Source organism: Colias croceus, chromosome 25, assembly GCF_905220415.1.
Source record: "Colias croceus chromosome 25, ilColCroc2.1".
NCBI lineage: Eukaryota > Metazoa > Arthropoda > Insecta > Lepidoptera > Pieridae > Colias > Colias croceus.
Genome location: NC_059561.1, coordinates 6,620,938 through 6,642,905, shown reverse-complemented (window position 1 = coordinate 6,642,905; position 21,968 = coordinate 6,620,938). Strand labels below are relative to the sequence as shown.

At 30.9% G+C, this 21,968-nt stretch overlaps 1 protein-coding gene and 1 long non-coding RNA gene across 2 annotated transcripts; both read left to right on the top strand.

Annotated features, from left to right (window-relative positions):
- Positions 1-4,376: 4,376 nt before the first annotated feature.
- On the top strand, positions 4,377-9,036 carry LOC123703195. The gene is made up of 4 exons (XR_006752959.1): positions 4,377-4,521; positions 7,058-7,154; positions 7,712-7,854; positions 8,902-9,036. It is a non-coding gene; the product is annotated as an uncharacterized LOC123703195 (long non-coding RNA).
- A 359-nt stretch (positions 9,037-9,395) lies between these two features.
- LOC123703059 lies at positions 9,396-13,842 on the top strand. The gene is made up of 5 exons (XM_045650934.1): positions 9,396-9,446; positions 11,659-11,778; positions 12,194-12,344; positions 13,039-13,160; positions 13,455-13,842. The coding sequence occupies exons 1-5, from the start codon at positions 9,396-9,398 to the stop codon at positions 13,773-13,775; spliced, it is 765 nt and encodes a 254-aa protein (XP_045506890.1). The 3' UTR covers positions 13,776-13,842.
- The last annotated feature ends 8,126 nt before the right edge of the window (positions 13,843-21,968 follow it).

Sequence of the window (21,968 nt, the reverse complement as noted above, 5' to 3'; positions counted from 1 at the left end):
TATTATATGACTTGTATAGGAATTTAAATGCGTATATGGCTCCATATTTATTTTTACACGAATATATTTTTTTAAATTTCTATAAAAAAGACGTTTTTTTGCCGATGTTAAATAAACATAAAAACGTAAAATCCGATAAATTATGATACATGAAATAAAACGCAATAAAAAATGGTAGGTAATGTGTATAAAAATGCATGAACAATAATCTTTTATTTTTACCTCCGTTTCCGTTCAGCTCATATAATTTTATGTTTAACAACTGAGATTTGAGGCATTGTTATCATCGATACCTCGTACAGAATATATATTTTTTTAATCATAGTTTTATTTTCTAGAATTTAATGTGTGTGGTTTTTGTTAACATAATTATTATATTAATAAAGTAGAATCACTCAAATTTTCTTCCCTTTTCACATCAAAAATCATGTGATCGGAAAAATAAGTTTGATTTTTAATGAAAACTTCAAATATGGCATACAGCCTAAGAGTGAAAGTCTTAATAAATGTTGCATACAAGCTAATGAAAGCGTGTATAAAAATAAAAACTCACCTTTGTATTTGTTTTATATTTGTCTGCACTATAAAAAGAGTTCCCATACGAGCAATACAGGAACAATTGCATCTCTATTCCCTATATAACAGAGTCGCTTTTCAATTGCAAACATTCGAACGCAGGTACATTATAAATTCTAAGCTAGAACATACTTTCTTATAAATCTGAAACTTAGCGCACTGAATACAAAACCCGTGATGTGATTGAAGAATTGAGTTTAAATACATTTGTTATTCTCTTGCACGTGTGTTTTCCCAGTGAGAATTGCAGGTTTTGAATACTAGTTGGTGCCCGCGACTTCGTGTGTTTTTACGCCAAAGTTTAAGTAGATTCCTGACTTCATATTTGCATGCATGAATCTGTCTACATACAGCAAATATTAACTTGTATCTTTAAAATAAATTTGTTATTGTCTTATTTAAACAGACTGATCTTAAAATTTAATTATTAACTGATCTTCCTTGACATTATATATACAATCGTCTATGCATTTTGAAAATAAAAACATTGTTTTATTTACTTTCAACCTCTTTCATCGTTAAATTCTTATAAAATGTTGATAAATAAATATTTTGTAAACGGCAGCGCACCTATTCGCGTGAATTACAATCTAATTTTGAATTTTACAAGACACACATTAAATTTATTGATATGAGGCTTCAATATCAATATATTATGAAGTCTATCTTCAAAACCATATCAATACAAGCTTTTGTATTACACACAATAAACTGACAATATTGCTAGGCAAGTTCGTCCACGTATCAATTTTTACACAATTGTAAGCTCTAGAAAGTTCCACGAAGTTTTATTTCGAAAATTTTAAAATTAAGTTTCTATACTAGGAATAATGCAATGATAGCAACATGGATACAATAAATATCATGGATTTTTATAGAGATTATTTTTGCACGCTTTTGTTCGCGTATTGTTCGCTAATTCTGGTATTGTATCATTGTTTAATCTAAAAGCTGTATAACTATACATATATTTCTGTATAAACTAAAATATTTATTCATTTGCACGTTATCTAGACTATGTTTTAGGCCATTCTCCCATTGCGATACGCACAAGCGATTCAAGTATCCTACAAGTCTCGGAGACTAGTCGCCGCGGAATATCTTACATACATTGTACCGGTAGCGTAGTGTGCGAGCCTACATACAAATGTATGTGAGATACTCCGCGGCGACTAGTCTCCGAGACTTGCAGGATACTTGAATCGCCTGTGCGCATCGTAATGGGAGAATGGCCTTAGATGTACCTAGGCTTACCTAGTCTGTACATCTAATTGACTCATCCCTTCGTGACTTATCACGAAACGGTTTTCTGAAAAAATATATACAGACATCGGCAAGACTCTCTGTTAAGGAGATTATTAATAATATGTTTAAATAAAATACTAATATACTTACAGAACACGTAACTTATATTTTAACAATATGATATTTAATTTATGTTTACTGTTTTGTGAAAGTAATAGATAATTTCTTAGAAAAGCCAACGCGATTATTTATATTTTCTTAGAAGATGACGAGAAGCTTTTAAATATTGAAATCTGAAATGCGGTGGTAACAATTGAGCGTTTGTGAAATAATTCAAATGGCATGAAAGCACAAGTTTTGTAAAACAAGGTGGAGGAGTGCTTCCCGGCCAACTGTAGCGATCGGTAACGAAGCTAACTGGAATAGGGTTGCCATTTGCGAGTTTAAATTGTTTATTTCACTAGGGGGCTATTCCTTACTTTAAAAAATTGTCAAAATTCCCCTTCCAAAGATAGTTTTAGTTTAGAGAAGTTAGAGATATGCATATGATACTTAAATTGTTGATTAAGTACATTTAAATCTTTTAATATTAATTTAAAGTAAAATATATTAGTAATAAAATACCCAGAAAAAAGACGAAAATGTGTGTAATATTTTTAATTAAAAAAGAAGGAGGTTCTCAATCTGCTTTTTGGGTTTGCTAGAGTTGTACTGATTTTCATGATTTTAAACTAGGGAAACTAGCCTCCAAGCTGAAGCCTACACTAGCCAATTTGAAGGTGGTATGTGTTTTTTGTTGAAATAGATATCGTTAAAACTTTATATTCATGGCATACGTTGTATTTTTAAAATAAACCTCAGTATTGAAAGACTAACAATAGAAGATTAATACGTTCTTGCAAAGTAAAAATGTGCAACAATAAATCAGTGGCAGCCCTGAGTCATTAGCGGTTGAAAGCTTCCGATAGTTCAGGCTAATGACATTCTACAAGAAATACTTTTCACTGTTTCACCCTTTCCGTGCGTTACAGTTAAAAATGTGTATTTTTTTTAGAAAAAATAGTATATCTTCTGCTTGAAAATATATACGCAAATACGTGGCGTTCGAAAGAGGTTTATAGGTATATACTGTTGAATATTTGATGAACCTGATTTGATTAATGTCTAAAGATATAAAAAAAATATTCAATAACTTAATTTTTTGTTTGATTCAGGGCCGATTTTTCAATCCTTGGTTAAAATTTATCCGTCCAATAAAATATTACACGAACATTTTAAATTGTCACCTGTAAACTGTCATTTACAGACAATTATTAGAAAACATTTTTGAAATTGTAGTTTAAAACGTTATTCGATGAATAAGTTTTAACCAAGGATTGAAAAATCAGCCCTTTGAATATAAATTGAACTGTTAAATGTGTGAAAATATTGCATTTAGTTAGAAATATTGTATTAGTGTCTATTTGCTTATTTGATATCAATTAATTTGACGCCTATAAGTAATTATTATGAAAACCATAATCTCGTAAAATATAAAAAACTGGCTTTTAAACTTATCATCGTAATAACAAAAGTAAACCCAATATTATAAAACAAAAGTTATTTACAATTTCTGGAATGATAAATAAATAAACAATTTTTATTTACAAAATATCATTCAGTTCAATATGAACTGTGTAACACATTACACTTGTTTACAAAAACATGAATTGAAAATGTACTTTTAAAATGTCATTAAAATTTTACTAATATTATTATTGGTGAAAATGCAATTAACTGTGAATATGTAATAATGAAAACGCTAATAATAATTTGTGTGATATTGGAAAAGTTGTTTGGTGGTAAGTTTAAATGTATTTTTGACCTATTTGTCTGACGAACAAGTTACTCTATAACTTTTATTATAATACTAGCTTTTCGCCCACGTCTTCGCCTGCGTTTTCAAAGGAAAACCCGCATAGTTCCCGTTCTCGTGCGATTTCCGGGATAAAATCTATCCTATGTGTTAATCCAAGTTACCCTCTATATGTGTGCTAAATTTCATTATAATCGGTTCAATATTTTATGCATGAAAACCATACATACATATTACATGCATACATACAAACCTTTTCTCTTTATAATATTATAGTATAGAAGTATAGATAATTCGTTGTCAGGATAAGAATATAAAGGATCAATTGTTATTCTTTCATCATACCTACTGCATCATCATTATTCTTAAGAGATTTTAATATTTTTAAAATGTCAAGTTTCTTATGATTAAATTCAAATTACATTTATTTGCAAGAAGGAATGAATTTAAATGCAAAAAAATTGGTGAGTGTACACACGTTAGAAGTGAAACTTCTAGACCTTATTTTTTCAAAAAATAATTTACTATATGCAACTTTACAGAAATACGTCGAATCACGCGTGGTCGGGTTAAAAAAAGATGGCGCGTTACGAAAAAATGATACACTAAATTTTTTTCCAACCCCGATAAAGAAGTTTCACTTCAATTAAACTGATTTGATTAAATTAAATCATCTAAAGTACAACCATATTATTTTACAGACAAAATAACCACACAGAATCTAACTTCAAACCGTCAGCCAAAAGCGACTTGCGGTATCGATAATTCACCAATATCAATCGTGTATGAGGGATACGCTAAAATAGAGACATACCCGTGGCTCGGCACATTGTATTATCCGTTAAGTATGGTTTTCATTAATCTATATTAATATTATTAATATCTTGTTAATGTGATTGTCTGCTTAAAGTAATAAGCAATGTGTTTTCTTGAAATTCTTAATTAACACTGCATCTCTGAGAAAATCGGTCAAATTTTATACTAATTTGAGAAACATCGAGACATTGTAATATAATAATTATATTATAACCAAGTATTTACCTATACCTACTAGACTTATAAGCTCCGACTCCGCTTGCCTCGGTTCCCCTGGAAAACCTGGGATAGACTGAAAGTTTTGCTTATTTTTACAAACACAAATCTATTAAATCTAATATATATACTCTTTCACGTAAAAACTACTGAACCGATTACAATGAAATTTAGCACACATATAGAGGGTAACTTGGATTAACACATAGGATAGTTTTAATCCCGGAAATCCCACGGGAACGGGAACTATGCGGGTTTTCCTTTGCAAACGCGGGCGAAGCCGCGGGCGGAAATCTAGTAGACTATAAAGCTTATTAAAATTAAAACATATAATAACGATTAAGTTTTAACCAGTCTTTATTAAGATAAAGGTAGATTTATGCTATACGAACTAAACACGACATTTTATTTCTGATATACAAACACACATGACTATATAATTATAGAAGGGTGTTTTAAAATATCTAAAATCAGCAATCGATATTTCATTTCGATAACTATAATATAAAACTAATATTAACGCGTAACTAAATTCAAGTATTCAATTAATCTAAGTTATTAATTGTAAACACATTCTAAAGAGAACTAATATTACGCTCGTCTAATCTATCCTTACAATACTTGTACCTTGGGGAAAATTAATGAGTTAATTTCCCTTTAAACTAGGTTATAGTAAATATTTACTGATGAGTATTTAACATTTAATAATGTTTTATAAATATAGTTTTGTTTGTTTTATAAGTAGAGGGTCTACTCGTTTTCATTTATTTGGAGAATACAAATTACAATCATGATTTTGATTAAAATATTACCTACCACTAAACATTCGACAAAAGAGCATGCGACACTGAAAAATAACGGTTGCAATATGTAAAAAATCGTCTATACATTACAATTTTAAAATAACATAAATTTTATCACTAGTATCATAGTATAAAACAAGTCGCTTTCTCTGTTCCTTTGTCCCTTTGTATGCTTAAATCTTTAAAACTACGCAACGGATTATGATGTGGTTTTTTTAATAGATAGAGTGATTCAAGAAGAAGTTTTTAGTATATAATTTGTAAGGTTTTAAACAAAGCGGGCGAAGCCGCGGGCGGTAAGCTAGTCATAATAATAATATGGAAAATTTTCCCTATCTAAAATCGTTTGAAATCCCTGTTACAACTTTGAGTCATGGATGACAAATGAATGGTTGATAAACTGTGTTATAACGAATGCGATGATAAACGAATCTATATCTATACATATAACAAATCTGTAGAAGGGTCAATTCTGTACATTGAAAATATTGAAAAAATAAATAGCAGGGGGTGTTACTGGATCGATACCAAACCCAAATATGTGATTTAAAAAATTTTTGTCTGCCTGTCTGTCTGTCTGTCTGTATGTGAAGACATCACGTGAAAACTAACGGTTTGATTTCGATGAAACTTGGTATAATTATACCTTATTATCCTGGGCGTAAAATAGGATACTTTTTATCCTGAAAAAATACGTAGAAAAAAATTAATCTTAATTTTTCAGTTTTATCCATAGACGTTGTTCTGTAGAACCGCGAACACACGTTGCGTATTATTATAGGCCTAGCCGTATTTGGGTCCAATAGATATTTATAAGATGTCATTGTCAGAGTTACTCAAAATAGAGAAATAAACCATCCACGCGAAGACCAGCATCCGAGCGGACGGAGTCGCGGGCGGAAGCTAGTTGAAAATAAATAACTTCGTGGATCATAATTCAAATCAAGTTAAAATCGTCAATCAACACTTTTACTAGCCGTTAATTCACAAGTGACAAATTGATGACAATTGCTGTGTTAAATGTTATAAACTATGTTTTCATAATAATAAATTGGGCATCGTGATTCCAATCAAAAATTTTAAAATTAAACTTATACTACATGCCTACAAATGATACAGCCCTTAATTTTCACTACAGTGATTATTATAACACATTCAAGTCAAAATAAAGCAATGAGTAGTTCCTGCAAAAGATGAGTACCTAACTATACATAATCAAACTTCTACTTCCTAACCTAAAGCATGCCCTTACATCACCTTACACCATACCTATGTAGGTACAAAGCTGTAAAAAAACATAACAATCTCTTCAATAACAGAGGATATCAACTTTTTAAATCATAACCCATAAACCAAGGTTGCCTGGAAAAAATCGCTTTTAAGCGATAAGACCGCCAAATTGTACATTTATTATAAGTAATATCGTTTCTGTAAATGTTGTTTTTGTGTGCAATAAAGTGTTTTCTATGTTTCTATCTATCTAAATTTGTACGAAAAATAGCCCAATCAACACCTACACAAACACTTTTGAAGCGTCAATTCGCAGGTGACAAATGGCTGACGACGTCGGTGGTGCTTGTGTCAAAACAAATTGCGATCGGCGACGCGTTGGACGTCGACAAAGTGCCCAAGATCGATTTCAGGTGGTCTTCAGTAATTTGAACTTGTTTTGCATGTATTGCAAGTGCGTAACTATAGTGTTTAAATGCAAATGGAATTATACTATTGTTTATCTTAAGAACTGTAATTGTAGATGTCTTTGACTATCTTACGAAATGATTCAAAATTTTCAACTTACTAATTCTCTTCTTAATTAATATCTTATTAATATTAGCTATTATTTAAAAATTAAATTATTTAAAATTAAACTCGTAACGCAGGTACTCTACGTGTTAAATTTATATGAGAGTGAAAGAGGGATAGACTTTTTAATTATTACCAGTAGTATGTTAATGGATACAATATTATTTGTTTAATTATTTATGATAACTCACCATGTAATTAATTACATAAGGCCGGCCCGGCCACACACATCATGAAATCTGATCAGAAAAAAGAACGTTTGCAACCGATTTTAAAGTGAGCTTAATGAAACCCAGAGCATGTTGTTCTTTAAAAAGAGAAAAAAAGAAACCAAAAAAGTAAAATCTGGACAAATCAATAAACTCGCGTCAAAACTTAATTCATTCTATTTTGCCAGGTCAAAATCAAGAGTTGTGATCGGTACGAACTGTAGTGGTCCATCTGTCCGCGTAAAGGATTATTCCTTCCACCCAGACTACCCTAAAACCACCCTCAGTGCTATAGCCTTGATACAACTGGAAAATGATCCACTTATGATAGGTATATTCAATTATTTATTTTGAAGTTTGTTTTTCGATTATTGAAGTTAAACTTCTTTATCGGGGTTGGAAAAAAATTTAGTGTAACATTTTTTCGTTACACGTGACATTTTTCCGTTCAAAATAAGGTCATAAAGAAGTTTCACTTCTTACGTGTGTACTCTAGTTGTTGGAAAAAAATTTAGTGTAACATTTTTTTTCCTTAATTTTCTGTCATGAAATATGTTTTATAAGAACATTTTCTTTGTTCAGATGGGTAGGTATAATAAATAATCTTTTTCTCTGTTTAAATGTGTTTGCCTTTATTTTCTTGGTTTTCTTTCGTGAATATTATTTTATAAGAAAATGTATTTATTGTGTCGTATAAAAAATAATAGGGACCTTTATTTTCTTCTAACTTCTAGGAAGGCTTGACAAACATCACTATGTCTTATTACCGCTTATATACAATACATTATAATATAAAATGTATAGGTAGTCAGAAGACACGTGTAGAGTATATTTTTATTATGTTTTAGGTATATCACTTTAAAGTGAGTTGGAAGGTTGCGTCTATCAATTTACCTCTTTTTTGATCTAAGGCTGCTTATAAGTTTGTTGCGTTGCTGTTATTAAACTAATAAAACTTGTGAGTTAAGAGAACAATATTCTAAACATCTATCCTGAAAAGTCTATCACTTAACTACTGTAGCTAATAATCTCTTTATATTATGATCATAAATGGAATGAAAAATAGATGATGATCGATTCTTAGACCTTACAAACAAAATTTCATGAGAATTGATCAAACCGTTTCGTAGGATTTTAACTTCAAACACGACGAGAATTTTCTATATCAGATTCATTGAATTATGTAATTATGTAGTTGCAGCTCCTAAAGCTTACTAAAACACAACCGCGTTGCCGCGAAAACTTTCCAATTTATATTCCGCAAAACGAATAATTAACAACCGTGGTGCATATGAAAATCGCTGAAATAGAGTGTAAAGCCGACAATATTAATGTACATAATATGGTGTTTAATGCAAATTATGCGTTTAATTCGCAGGATTTCGGCCAATATGCGCACCGCCCTCTGCATTAAATAATGCACAGTTCTACAGCATGACACTTTCAAATGGTAATTTCGCACCTAATTTTGTATACGGCACTATCGTGTAATATATCATGGAAGGGGAGCTTTGTGAAGCCTGTGCTTGGTCATATTTACTATAGTTTGCTAAGTTTGCAGTTTGCACCCTATACTGGGTACCTTGCTGGGTACTAATAGATCTGAAATATATCTTTCTTACAGCCTAAGAAAATTTAAAATTGAACCTCTTTTTCACACAGAACGTTGATATAAAACTTGAGAGTATTACCTATTCCCATTAAATCTCTATTTCTACAATATACTTAATAAGTTGTTTGCCTTATAATTCAAAACGTGAAAACATAAAACACAGAATATTACAAAACCTTAGTATATGACTCAGTACATAATTTATTAATATATTTTTTCATTGTCTAGATTGTCTTAAATCCACTATACGGTTACAAAAAATGGCGTATGTCGACTATCAGACATGCAAGGAATTTTATCGACGAACTGAGGTAATATTTATGAAGGCATTATTAATACATAACATAGCATAACATTTGAGCCTATTTGTAAAAATATAAAATGTTAATATTGTAAACAGACAGTAAATTATCAGATAATTTTAAGGTTTTATGTTTAATGATGTGTAGATAGAGCATATTTCATCAATACATGAAATAAAATCACTTTATTGAAGTGAAACTTCTTTATCGGGGTTGGAAAAAAATTTTTTCGTTACGCGTGACATTTTTCCGTTACGCGCCATCTTTTTCTTATACCTACCACGCGTGATTCGACGTATTTCTGTAAAGTTGCTTAAAGTACATAAATTATTTTTTGGAAAATAAGGTCATATAAAAGTTTCACTTCTTGCGTGTGTACACTAGTACACGCACACATTTTTACTATCATTGTTACATTGACCATTATTAAAGCTCATGACGTCATTGTACACAAACAGCTATAATATTACCTACATACATTGTACATAACAAGTTAGTACAGATAGCGCAAAAATAGCAATATTTTAGCGTTATTATATAAAATAGCGACATACTTTATCTCCTGATGCATGGTACACAGGAGACATCATTTATTCCACTCTTTCTTTCATATTCATAAAATGTAGAATTTTACTCAAACATATTTCCATTTTAAACCAGATGGGTTTATGAATGGATTATGAATTTACACCAAATGCTTTTAAAAGAAATGACCCGGGTACGTGTGGATTTACCTTACTCACGATGTTATGTCAAAAAACCTCTCCATAGAGTTTTATTTGGATAAAAAACAAGACAATTCTTTATAAAGTGTAGCTGATTGTTTATTTACGACTTGTGGTTTTTTGTATTGAAAAGAGAAAAAATTACTTTTGCGTCTTACTCATTTTATTATCCGACTTCAAAAAAGGAGGAGGTACTCAGTTCAGCCGGTATATTTTCTTTATAAATGAAAGTATTATAGTATTTATTACAAAATTTTGTTAGTATTAGACAGCTTTCCAAAATGTTGCAACAAGACAGCTCTTTCTTGCATTTAACTTAATTTGTAAGAAAGTAAATTAGACTAAACAAGAACTAGGAAAACTATTTGGAAGGTAATTGACCAGATGCTTCACAGGAAAACAATTCGATATATGTTGCCAAAGATAAAATGGGGACGAACGTGTGAAGCGGAATTGAATCCAATGTTTTTTAACAAATATCTTTAAGTAAAGACAGTACAGCAGTGGCTCAGTAGCGAGGACCTCGGACTTCAAATCGATAAGTCGGGGGTTCGAGACCAGGCAAGCGCGCAGGAAATTGATTTTTCAATTTTCAATTTATTAAATAAATTGATTTAAATTTATCTACGCATGTTTATAACATCATCACTGCTTCAACGGTAAAGGAAAACATCGTGATGAAACCGACATATCGAAGAATCAAAACGTTCGACGACATGTCATATCTGCCAACCTGCATATGGCCAGCGTGGTGGATTACGGCCTGGTCGCTTCGGCAGGCCCGTGTCTCAGCAGTGAGAACATAATGGGCTGATGATGATGATATTTAAGTAACATCACACTCATCACAAATAATATATAACTATACTAGAAACATATACATTTCATCGTCTCCTTTTACGTCATTAAATTGTACACAATATTGTAGCAATGTATCAAATGATAAACAACAAGTTTGTTGTTGCTTCCTAATTGTTTGTCGTGGTCGGCATTTGTGATTTACTACTCCTATAGATCATCATACGAAAACGAACTTGAAACTTGTCTCGTAATTGAGCATATAATATCTATACATATTCTGTTATAAGACTCTCCTCATAGGCTCATTAATATAAGTTAAATACGCATTCCTGAATCAAAGTTACATGAAGTACTAAATACCCTATAGTTTAATAATTGTAAATCAATACGGTTAAAATTTTTAGTAATCACATCACACTATACAAAAAGGACATCTCAAATTATTGAGCAATCTTTTAGCGGCCTAAATATAGGTAGCTATTGAACGCGCTTTTATTGTTATTAGCTTCATCTGTATGTTTGTAAGTTGTAACCGACTCCTTTAGACTCGATTTTGCTCCTCTTCAAACTAATATAAAAGGATATGTTTAACCAAAACTATGTACACTTATCAAGGACCGGTGATAATACAATAATTTTATGAGTTTACCTTTTAAGCGTGTTTTACTGTAATTATATTATTTGCACTTTCACAGTTGGACATTGAGTCAATATGGCCTCCATACGTTATCTGTGCCAAAGCTTTGGCGGGAAAAAGTTGTGTGTGGCGTAGCGGCACTGTTTTGGCGTTACGACAGCTTAATAGGTGGAGTTTGGTATGTTTAAAAAATTCTGAATTACATATTTAAAACAATGACTATTTTTAAATAAGTTATATATTAAGAAAGTCTGTATTGCGATAAAAACATAGATTAAAAAGAACGTCATTCCTTTGTAAATTTATATTGCTTATATGTAGAGCTTTTTATTTATTACGTAAAATATTAATTATGTATCAAACTTATTCGATATTCATAACTTCTATTTAATAGCGAGTGATAATAAACAAAAACAACAACACAACGAACACAGTTTCAATGCAAGGGAAAACACATTTAGATATCTACAAATATGAAATAACACATGAAAAGTACAGGAATTCAAGTAGGTAGGTGCTAATTTTTCACAAGAGTAATTTTTAAATCAAAGTTCACACGAAAATGACTATATTTTAATACGAAATCTTTATAGGTAGGTGTTGGAGTAGCTGGTCCAGGCTGCAACGCACCAGCTCGCTTCATACAATACAACCAATACAGACCCTGGGCGAGGAACAGCGTCCTCAGGATCGGCAGACCGACCGTCACCAGGATTGATGATAACCAGATTATAATGCGACGTAGTAAGAAGTATATTTATTTAACTGTTCTGAAAAATTTAACATAGAGAAAGCTGCACTATACTTACTTAAACGACAGTTTTGGGCGGCCTTATTACATACCTACTTATTGATAGGGTTAGAACAGATTACTACATACCTAGTATAAAACAAAGTCGCTTTCCATTGTCTGTCTGTCTGTCCATATTAATGCTTAGATCTTTAAAACTACGCAACGATCTAAATGCGCTGTTTTCATGGAAATATATATTCAAGAGGAAGCTTTTAAAATATAATTTATTTAGTTTTATGAAAAGCGAGCAAAACCACGGGCTGAAAGCTAAGAAAATGACAAAAAGCAGGACTAAACATGAACATTGTATCATGTGTTTTTCGATAAAAAGTACATATTTGTATAGGTAATTATTAATAAATATAATAGCAGAATTTTCCCGCAGCCCTGATCCTTTATAATTAACAAATAATTGATAATATACAGAGTCTAGACGATGTTACTTAACTATTAGTTATCCTTTGATATTATTTGATTAAATTTGAGCAAACCCTTTTAACATTATCACAAAATATGTACAATGTAATAATCTAAAACGATACTCGAATTGATTTGTTAATTATTTTCTTTACTCTCAATCTATTAACTTCTACGTACGTTTTCATCATCTTTTATTATTAAATGTATAATATATATATTTTTCAGGTCTTGCAAGAATACAGAGATTTGGCCCGTGCGATCCGGAGGAAATTAAAGCCGAACTTTACACAGACCATACAAAAATTGAACACTTTCCTAATGCGAAAAAACATAGGGCGAGTTATAATGTAAGTAATGTGAACGTCTCGAAAAAATAATATTTTTGTAGCATCATATTGTCTTCTAATAAATATGTTTTGCATATTTTCTACTGCCTTCAAAGGAATGGAGGAGGTTCTTTATTTGGCTGTATTTTCTTTATGTTATTACCACGGACTTTAGACTGAATTAACCGATTTTGATGATTCTTTTTTTTATTTGAAAGCGGGTGTCATTTTGAGGGTTTTAGATAATAGTTTGAGATTTGTTAAAAAATAATTATTAACACATTTCTATGACGTTAACATTAATTATTTTTTCAGTTCACAATATTCGCCAACTTCGAGTACTCCTGCATCGTGTTCCAAGTATTCCACTACAAAAAATGGGCGGTAGAAAAACCAAAAATATACCTTCATAAATGGTGTCTTTCCCCAAAACCACTCTGCTATGGAATGCACTTCCTACAAATAGACTTTTATGTTGATATATTCTTTAAAGAGTCAATTACATACAGAGTCATGGTATATGGACAAGAAATAAAATTCCTAGATATAAAAAGAGCTACAGCATATTTTAATACAAAAAGAAAATATCCGGTAGTGCCATATGTTCAAATGGGTATAAATACTACAGGGCTTTGATCTTTTGAAAAATATGTTATTTTCACTTTGTTATAGAGCAGCGAATAAATAAATTGTAAATTATGACTATATTTGTTTTATTTATGAAGTAGATAGACGCTTATTATAATATCTAGGTACAGAGGTTTCTAAACTTAGTATTAAAAGCTTTATTTGACTTCAATAGGCAATTCATTTGAAAACTGTTTATATTTTTTCATTACTTCATTTAATTTTCTCTCACGCCTCGTTTTACGGTAAATCATAAAATCAACGTTCATTAGGACCGTTTGCTTTTTGATGTTTTCTGCCAAATGTAATGAAGTTTGTTGATCATCTGTATACGTATACTGATTGCATAATATATAATTTACATTTTAACAGTCTTTATCGCTAGAGCCATTAACAAAGACAAGTCAGTATCACTTTTTTCTATAAATGTCTAAGATAAATACTAAGATAAATACATCAAATATATTATCTCAATGTCAAATATAAAAAAAATACTACAAAAATACTACCCTACCTACGTGTAAATTTAAACTCCATTGTTTTTATCTTTCGAATTTCATCCAATGTAATAACATCCAATTCTAAGTTCAAAAATTACTTTTTAAAACATTTTATTCGTTTTACTGGCAACTTCTTTTTTAAACTCAAGGGTTGGCCAAAGTTTGAGGCGAGAACGGTATTTGCATAATTTCTCGACCGCTGTCGTGAGCGGTCAACTGTGTTACATAATTTAATGAGTAAAACTTGTACATTGAAAGTTTTGTAAATAATTAGCTGAAATTATTAGTGCTTTGCATTCATTTATTTACTATCGTTCGATTTGCTTATTTCAGAAGTAAAATAAACTAGACTATACTTACCTGGTGCCAGAATGGGGCATGTTGTTGCAGATGTCTTTTAAAAAAAAAACTTTAAATAAAATGCAATCAGTTCCATATAATGAAAAATATGAAAACATATCTCATTTTTTTACCCGACTGCCAAAGAAGGAGGGTAATGTTTTTCGAGTGTATGTAAGTATGTATGTATGTCTTTTCCTTTGTGACCACCTGTAGCCTAAACGGCTTGATGGATTTTGATGTATGAGGTATCGTTAGATTTGTCTTGATTACGGGAGTGTCATAGGATACATTTTATCCTAAAAGTCCCACGGGATAAAGACATAATAATATTTTTTCTAAATTTCCCTTTAAAAAAATATGTATGCGGTATCATTAGATTCATTTCAATCACGGGAGTAATTAATATAGGATACGTTTTTTCTCAAAATTCCCACGGGAACATGTTAATTCTGCGTCAACGCAAAGCAACTCATGCGTTAGCAAGCAAAAAGATAGGGCGTGGCCTGGCATGCGGCGCGCGGCGCGGTGCGGTTATGTTGCGGAGCATCACTCGTAATCTAAAGCCAAATGTCGTCGAAATAATTTAAAATGGTACTTACATATACATAGTCTTCTACATCTACAACATTTTCGTTAAATAAAAACAGCTAAAAAGTTATAAATAAAAAAATTATTATTAAAAAAACAAAATACCCGACTGCACACTAAAAAAAGAGTAAAACAAGCCCCACAATAATATTGATCAATCAAATGCTAAAAACTAATTATGTAATACCGTTTAAACAATACCTATATTAAAATACACTACAATATGTGTTCGTAATCGATAGTTAAATAAACAGAAACTTATTTTGAATACAAATTTACTGAATATAATTTATAAATGTTGATGGAAAGCATCGCAGGCGGGGACCACCTTGACCGCCACCAACGAAAATTCTGCTAAATGGTGCACAACCGAAATGACTATAAATAAGCCTCTGTTGGTCCCCGCCTGCGATGCTTTCCATCAACATTTATAAATTATATTCAGTAAATTTGTATTCAAAATAAGTTTCTGTTTATTTAACTATCGATTACGAACACATATTGTAGTGTATTTTAATATAGGTATTGTTTAAACGGTATTCCATAATTAGTTTTTAGCATTTGATTTATCAATATTATTGTGGGGCTTGTTTTACTCTTTTTTTAGTGTGCAGTCGGGTATTTTGTTTTTTTAATAATAATTTTTTTATTATAATATTGGCGTTCAAAATTAATTTTCCAATTATGAATGAAATTTTCAATTGACTACCCCAGAAAAATATCCATCGTGCGATTGTCCATAATTTTATTACAAGATATGATTTGGGAAGAAATGTATTAAAAATTACCGCCAATATTCTAAACAGCGGGAAATATAAGAGCATTTTTCCATTGAAAATTTTACCTAGATTGCTGGAAAAAGTACATTTTAACTAAACTGATAAAATACTCTAATGGACTGGCTTTGTCACTTAAGCTATTCTACTTAATTTAGTGAGGTGAAGGTGAGAATGATTTTTATATCGATAATTCTTATTACGAGTATAAATAGCACATAAAATACTACGTATTATTTTTATAACAAAATAAGGAAAAATCTGCTTGATAAAAATCCCGAGATCCAAAATTTACAGGTTCAAAATATTTTAAGATAAAAATCTACCTATAGCATAATAATAACACATTTTCCTTATAGTTAGGTACTTTATGTTTCCGTAGACAATAGGCATGGATGCTAAAATTAACGTACCTCGTAAGCCTAATCAGGAAAATATAACCTTAATAATTTGCAAACATTGTTATTAAAAATAAAAGTTCAACTCTCAAACAATTCCCGTCAAAGATAATCTTCTCGTTTGACCTAAAAAGGACACTTAACACTTGTAATGGAAACAAGACAACTTCAACAACTATCAACCATTTAATACAGAAACTTCCAACTTGCGACTTTGCTCAAGTAACGTCAGTTACAAGCTTTAATCACAGTACGCGACGCGACTTTAACAATCTCTTAGTGATAATATTATTATAACTATTGATATCAAAAGCGTGGAAGTAATAGGTTTTCTTGATTGAAAATATGATAAGACTAAAATTATCAAGTCGTCAACTACCTATGTTATTAAAAAAGTCGTACTAGTTACACCACTTACAAGTCATGGACGACTGAACGAATTTAGATGATTTTTGCTGTTGGATTTGTATACGCCTGGATAAAGATAATATTTTTAGAAAATGAGAAAAAATTGAAAATGAGTCGGGACGAGAAGGTATAATTTGTACCTTTGGTAAATGTGTCATTATGTTTTTATCAATACGTCGGTCGATAATAATACATATATCGATAAATATGCACATCACTATCCAGTGAATTCGCCGTAGGACGAGGACGTTTCCAATAGATTAGTTCGATCACACCAGATAATTCCATGAACCTCTTTAGAGCTTTCAACAAATAATTAACATCTATTTCTTTAAATGCCTTATGTATATTGTTCATTGAATAGAGAAATGTTTGCTCTATCCTTTACATGAATTTATTCACGTTCCCGTTTTAGCGAGACTTCCATTCTACGTACTCGTTACGTTAATTAATTATAGGGTAAACGCAGGTATTAACGACCCCTCTAAGGCAATTTCAAAATCAACCATATTTTTTAAGTATACTGGTTCTTCTAAAGATTTATAGTTTCATTTTATATGCTAGTGCTATGTCTAAAAAATGTTTTTATTGAAGAAAATACATTCTAATAAAGGATTATCTTGTAAAAAATAATTTACAATGTGACTTAGTCGATTGTTGCTATTACCAACCCATAAAAACGGCTGTGAAGCTATTAACGATTTTCATGCAGCTATTCCCGATCGTATGTGAGAGGAGGCCTTTTCCAGCAATGGAATGTATAGAAGCTAGTGATGATGATGATTACCGATCTTAATAAAATGAAATAAAAATGCAAATATATTCGTATTTTTTTTAGTATAGTTATTTTTAATAAAACAAATGAGTACTTCTTAGTAATGAACTAAAATAATTATAAACTTTTAAATTAATCAACATAATACTATTAATATAATATATCTTAATATATATAAATCTCGTGTCACAATGTTTGTCCTCAATGGACTCCTAAACCAGTTAACCGATCATAATAAAATTCGCACACCATGTACAATTCGATCCAACTTGAGAGATAGGATAGTTTTTATGAAAAAAAAAACGTAAACATGTAGGTACCACGGGCGAAGCCGGGGCGAACCGCTAGTGTACATATATTAAATTAAGGATTTCAAACTCTAGGATATTTCCTTATGCTATTTGATTGATTGCTTCAGCGAGTGTTGTTTTACTGTATACTTTTCGCCGCTTTCGTGGCTCCATATTTCTGGAAAAAAATATAATTATATGTTTTATGTTAATTTAACCTAAAAAAATATAATTTTTAATAGGCACCTATTATTTCATAAAAGTAATAAAAATATATTTGCACGCTCAACTACGAGCAGAATGTTTAAGGATCAATATTATCTGTATCTACAAACATCTTTATTCTACATTCTGCAAATAAAGCAATTTGAATTTGAATTTGTAGATGAGAAACTAAACAATCTATATTCGATCGGTAATAGCTTCCTATAGTTGCTATTGCCGACCCACATGGGTCGGTAATAAAGTATGTAAGTATAAACCTAAATTGTATTACCGACCCATAAAAAAATGGTTATTTTAATTCATTTGACCATCAGACTATAAAATAGATTATAATTGATTAATGTCACACAAAATATGAACAAATGCATATTGTTTGAACAAAAAAACAATGATTTACTACTGTAACTATTCGGTATCGATCCTCGAAAAATATCATAACTTTGTATAAATTGACAACGCTAAAAGGTAAAAACTAGACAAAAAAGTTTAGGTCGCTAAAAGATTTTTATGAAGACTCATAGCTTAGATTTAAACTGGTCTATAAAACCACTTGTGTTAGTGTGATACAATAACATAAAAGAAAATTAAAACAAAAAGTTACGTTGCTGCCATTGCCGACTTATGGGTCGTTGATACCTGCCACGACTTAAACTGGTGAAGCTAACACCGTCCCATTTTAATTTAAAGTTTTATCGTTTCAAATTACTTTCTATTAATAAAATGTTGTGAGAAATGAAAAGTTGACACTTAAATGCATTGACATTTAGTAATATAAAATAAAGTATAGATGTCATTTGTTTGTAAATGTCTTAAAAAGATAAATCACAGTACTTACCCGAAGGAACAACGGAAAAGTACGAAACGTCCTGCGTCCACGCTACCCCGCAGCAACTTACGTATTTTAACTCTTTTTTGCACAGTTACTCACACTAACGTAAAAGTATACGATGCTCAAGTAATACATTCGTGTATAACTTAGCCTACCTATAGCAAGAATAGTTCTGGAAACGTTTAAATTTCGAATTACTTTTATAGGTCGGTAATACCTTCAGATTTTCGATGGGTCGTTGATAGCTGCGTTTACCTTACACGTTATTTTCATGTGTTAATATTGTTTGTGTAAGGAGTTGTTAATTACTTCTATGACTTGTAACAGAGACGTTAAAAACAAACTAGAAATACAATAACATCTGTGTTGGAAAATCACACGAAATTTAAATTTGAAATTGCGTTGAGTAGTAATTATTGTAAGTTGTTGTTTAGAACATCATGATTTTTTTTTTTTTTTTTGATAATGAATAAAAATTCAGTAAGAGTTCTTTTACGAATCATAACACATTTTATAAGGTAATAACCATGACTAAAACTTTTAGCTTGCCTTTGTGCTGCTCTGTATTTAGCCTTTAAAAAGTTATCCGAATTTAAGCAATTTGATAACATAATGCAAATGAAATAGTAGGTAGGTACCTACTAAATCTATAAGCGAATTCATTGAAACAAACTTTGTCAACAGAATAACCAACAGCTCGAGAAGTAACGATGTGGTTTAGATTTATTGAAATTCTAAAATCTAAATAATTCTAAAATCTGAATAAGGTTTCGTAAATTGTCGTATTATTAAAAAGGAACAATATAACATACAAATTATGAAATGAATATAGTTTATGGAAATTATAGGATAAATAATTATTGAACTACCTCTACCTATCTATGGTTTCAATATTACTTATTTTTAACTTTTTAAATATGTATTAATCTACTGATAAACTATTTTTACACAGATAAAGATCCTCAAAGCATACAGCCAAATAGAACTAGAATTATTAAAACTCCATAACTATTTATCATTCACATTGCGTAGTGTATTGGCGCCAAATTGGACTAGGAATAATGGTGAGATATGAGCGCACAGATAAGCTAGACTTAACCGATTTAACCAGCCTGCATTCAACGAACGGTATTAACGCTTTGTGATTAAATTGACGGATTTATGGCAACATTATTTGTTAAGAGCTTTATATAAATAAACATTATAATTATCTTTGAATATTTTGCATTAAAACTGCGAATAAGTATTAAATCAACTTTTCGGGAATTGTTTTTCGTCTTTAGTATTAGTGTTATGTTATGTAACATATAGGATTAACATCGTCTCACAAATAAAACAAAAAATTAAGGCCTAAATAACCCATTTAAGAAAGAGATAATATTGTAGAGTTTCATTAGGGTTTCACCAAACAAATTACATAAAATTATGCTTATTTTGTATCTGTCAAAACCTCAATAAATACAGATTCAATAACACTACAGACCAATTACGGCAATAGTGTCTCAGAACTTGTATTACCCGTGTTAATTATATAAATTAGCGTATAGTGTATAAACCAGGCTCTTGATAGCAACAAGCGAATTAATTCCGTACAAAGCAATAGGCCGGTGCGGGTATTGTTCGAGCGTGCTATTGTCGCGTGAACCAGTCTTGTTGATACGGATTGTCTATTGCAATAAGAGGTGCCGTTTGGGGCCCCTTTGCTAAACATTTCTTGACAATAAAGGACAACGAAATAGGTACATAAATAATTGTTTAGAATAAATTAGTTTGATGAAAGGATATGGCATCGATTTCAATAATTTCGCAGTGTTCTTTGATTGGAAAGTACCTACCATATGCAAGCAACTGCAACTCGCACATTAGGTTAGAGTAATAAATAATAATGAGATATTTTTATAAGTTCGTTAGGAACTTTATCGCAATGTAATTGCTAGAAAGCAAGAAATTCATGTAAGTATACCAAACACGTCAAACCTATACTTGTAGATACCTAAATATTTTTTTTTTAATTTACAACTTAACATGAATGAAAGAGAAAGACTCTTTCGTATCAGTTAGCGAGTAGTTTCAAAGGTACAAATAAACAAGAAATAAAAAAAATCTCTTTGTAATATTTAATCGAAGTCCTAGAGGCATACCTATCTATTAACCACAAATCCTCTCCCGAACTTAATCCAGCCCTGTCCAACACAGGCCATTGTACGCAATTACTAGACCTAAACACGTTCAATGTTTTGGGCTAGATTTAATTGAGATAGGTGCATAATGTAGTTATTATACTATAGATTCATTCTGCTTCACCTGCTTCGAATGATAATGTAAATACGATGGTCAATTAGAATTGTGAAGTGATTACAGTAAAATGGCGCAACTAATTTTGAGGAATTTAAATTTGTAGAGATAATATTAATTTATTGCACAAAATATATTATATTTAAAATCATCCATTTCCTATATCACCCACATTCGGTTCTAACTTCTAATAATAAGCTATCAGCGTTTAGTATTGAGACGAGATCAAATTAATGAAAATATTCTCAATGATGAAAATCTAAAAAATAAGACCGACTTGATAAATAAAAGAAATACCTAATACCTAATATAATATAATAACTATAAGAGCATAACTGAATAACCTACAATCATAAATACATAGCTCTATAACAATTCCTGTCCCTCACGTTGTACGTACGATTAACATCTCAGCTGCTAAAGTTACACCATTATTTCTTCAGTTTCACCAAGTTGTAATACTCAGTGAAATCACGATGCGATCAAATTAAATCTTCCTATCGCCTCGGTGCCTCTGAGTTAAAATATTCATTCGACAGGCCGCACACTGTACGTGGCACGCAGCCAATTTAAGATGAATAATTTAAAGCTCCGAATTTCGAAGTTCACTCAAAGTCGAAACGGTCATTTACAATTTAGTACCTAGCATTATAGACATATCCGAATCCTCGGGGTATCAAGCTCCTGAATGTGTAAATGAATTTTTAAGTGTGACAAGAAATGACCGTTATGGTATTCAATCATTATTTACACTTAGGTACTTACGACACTTGGTT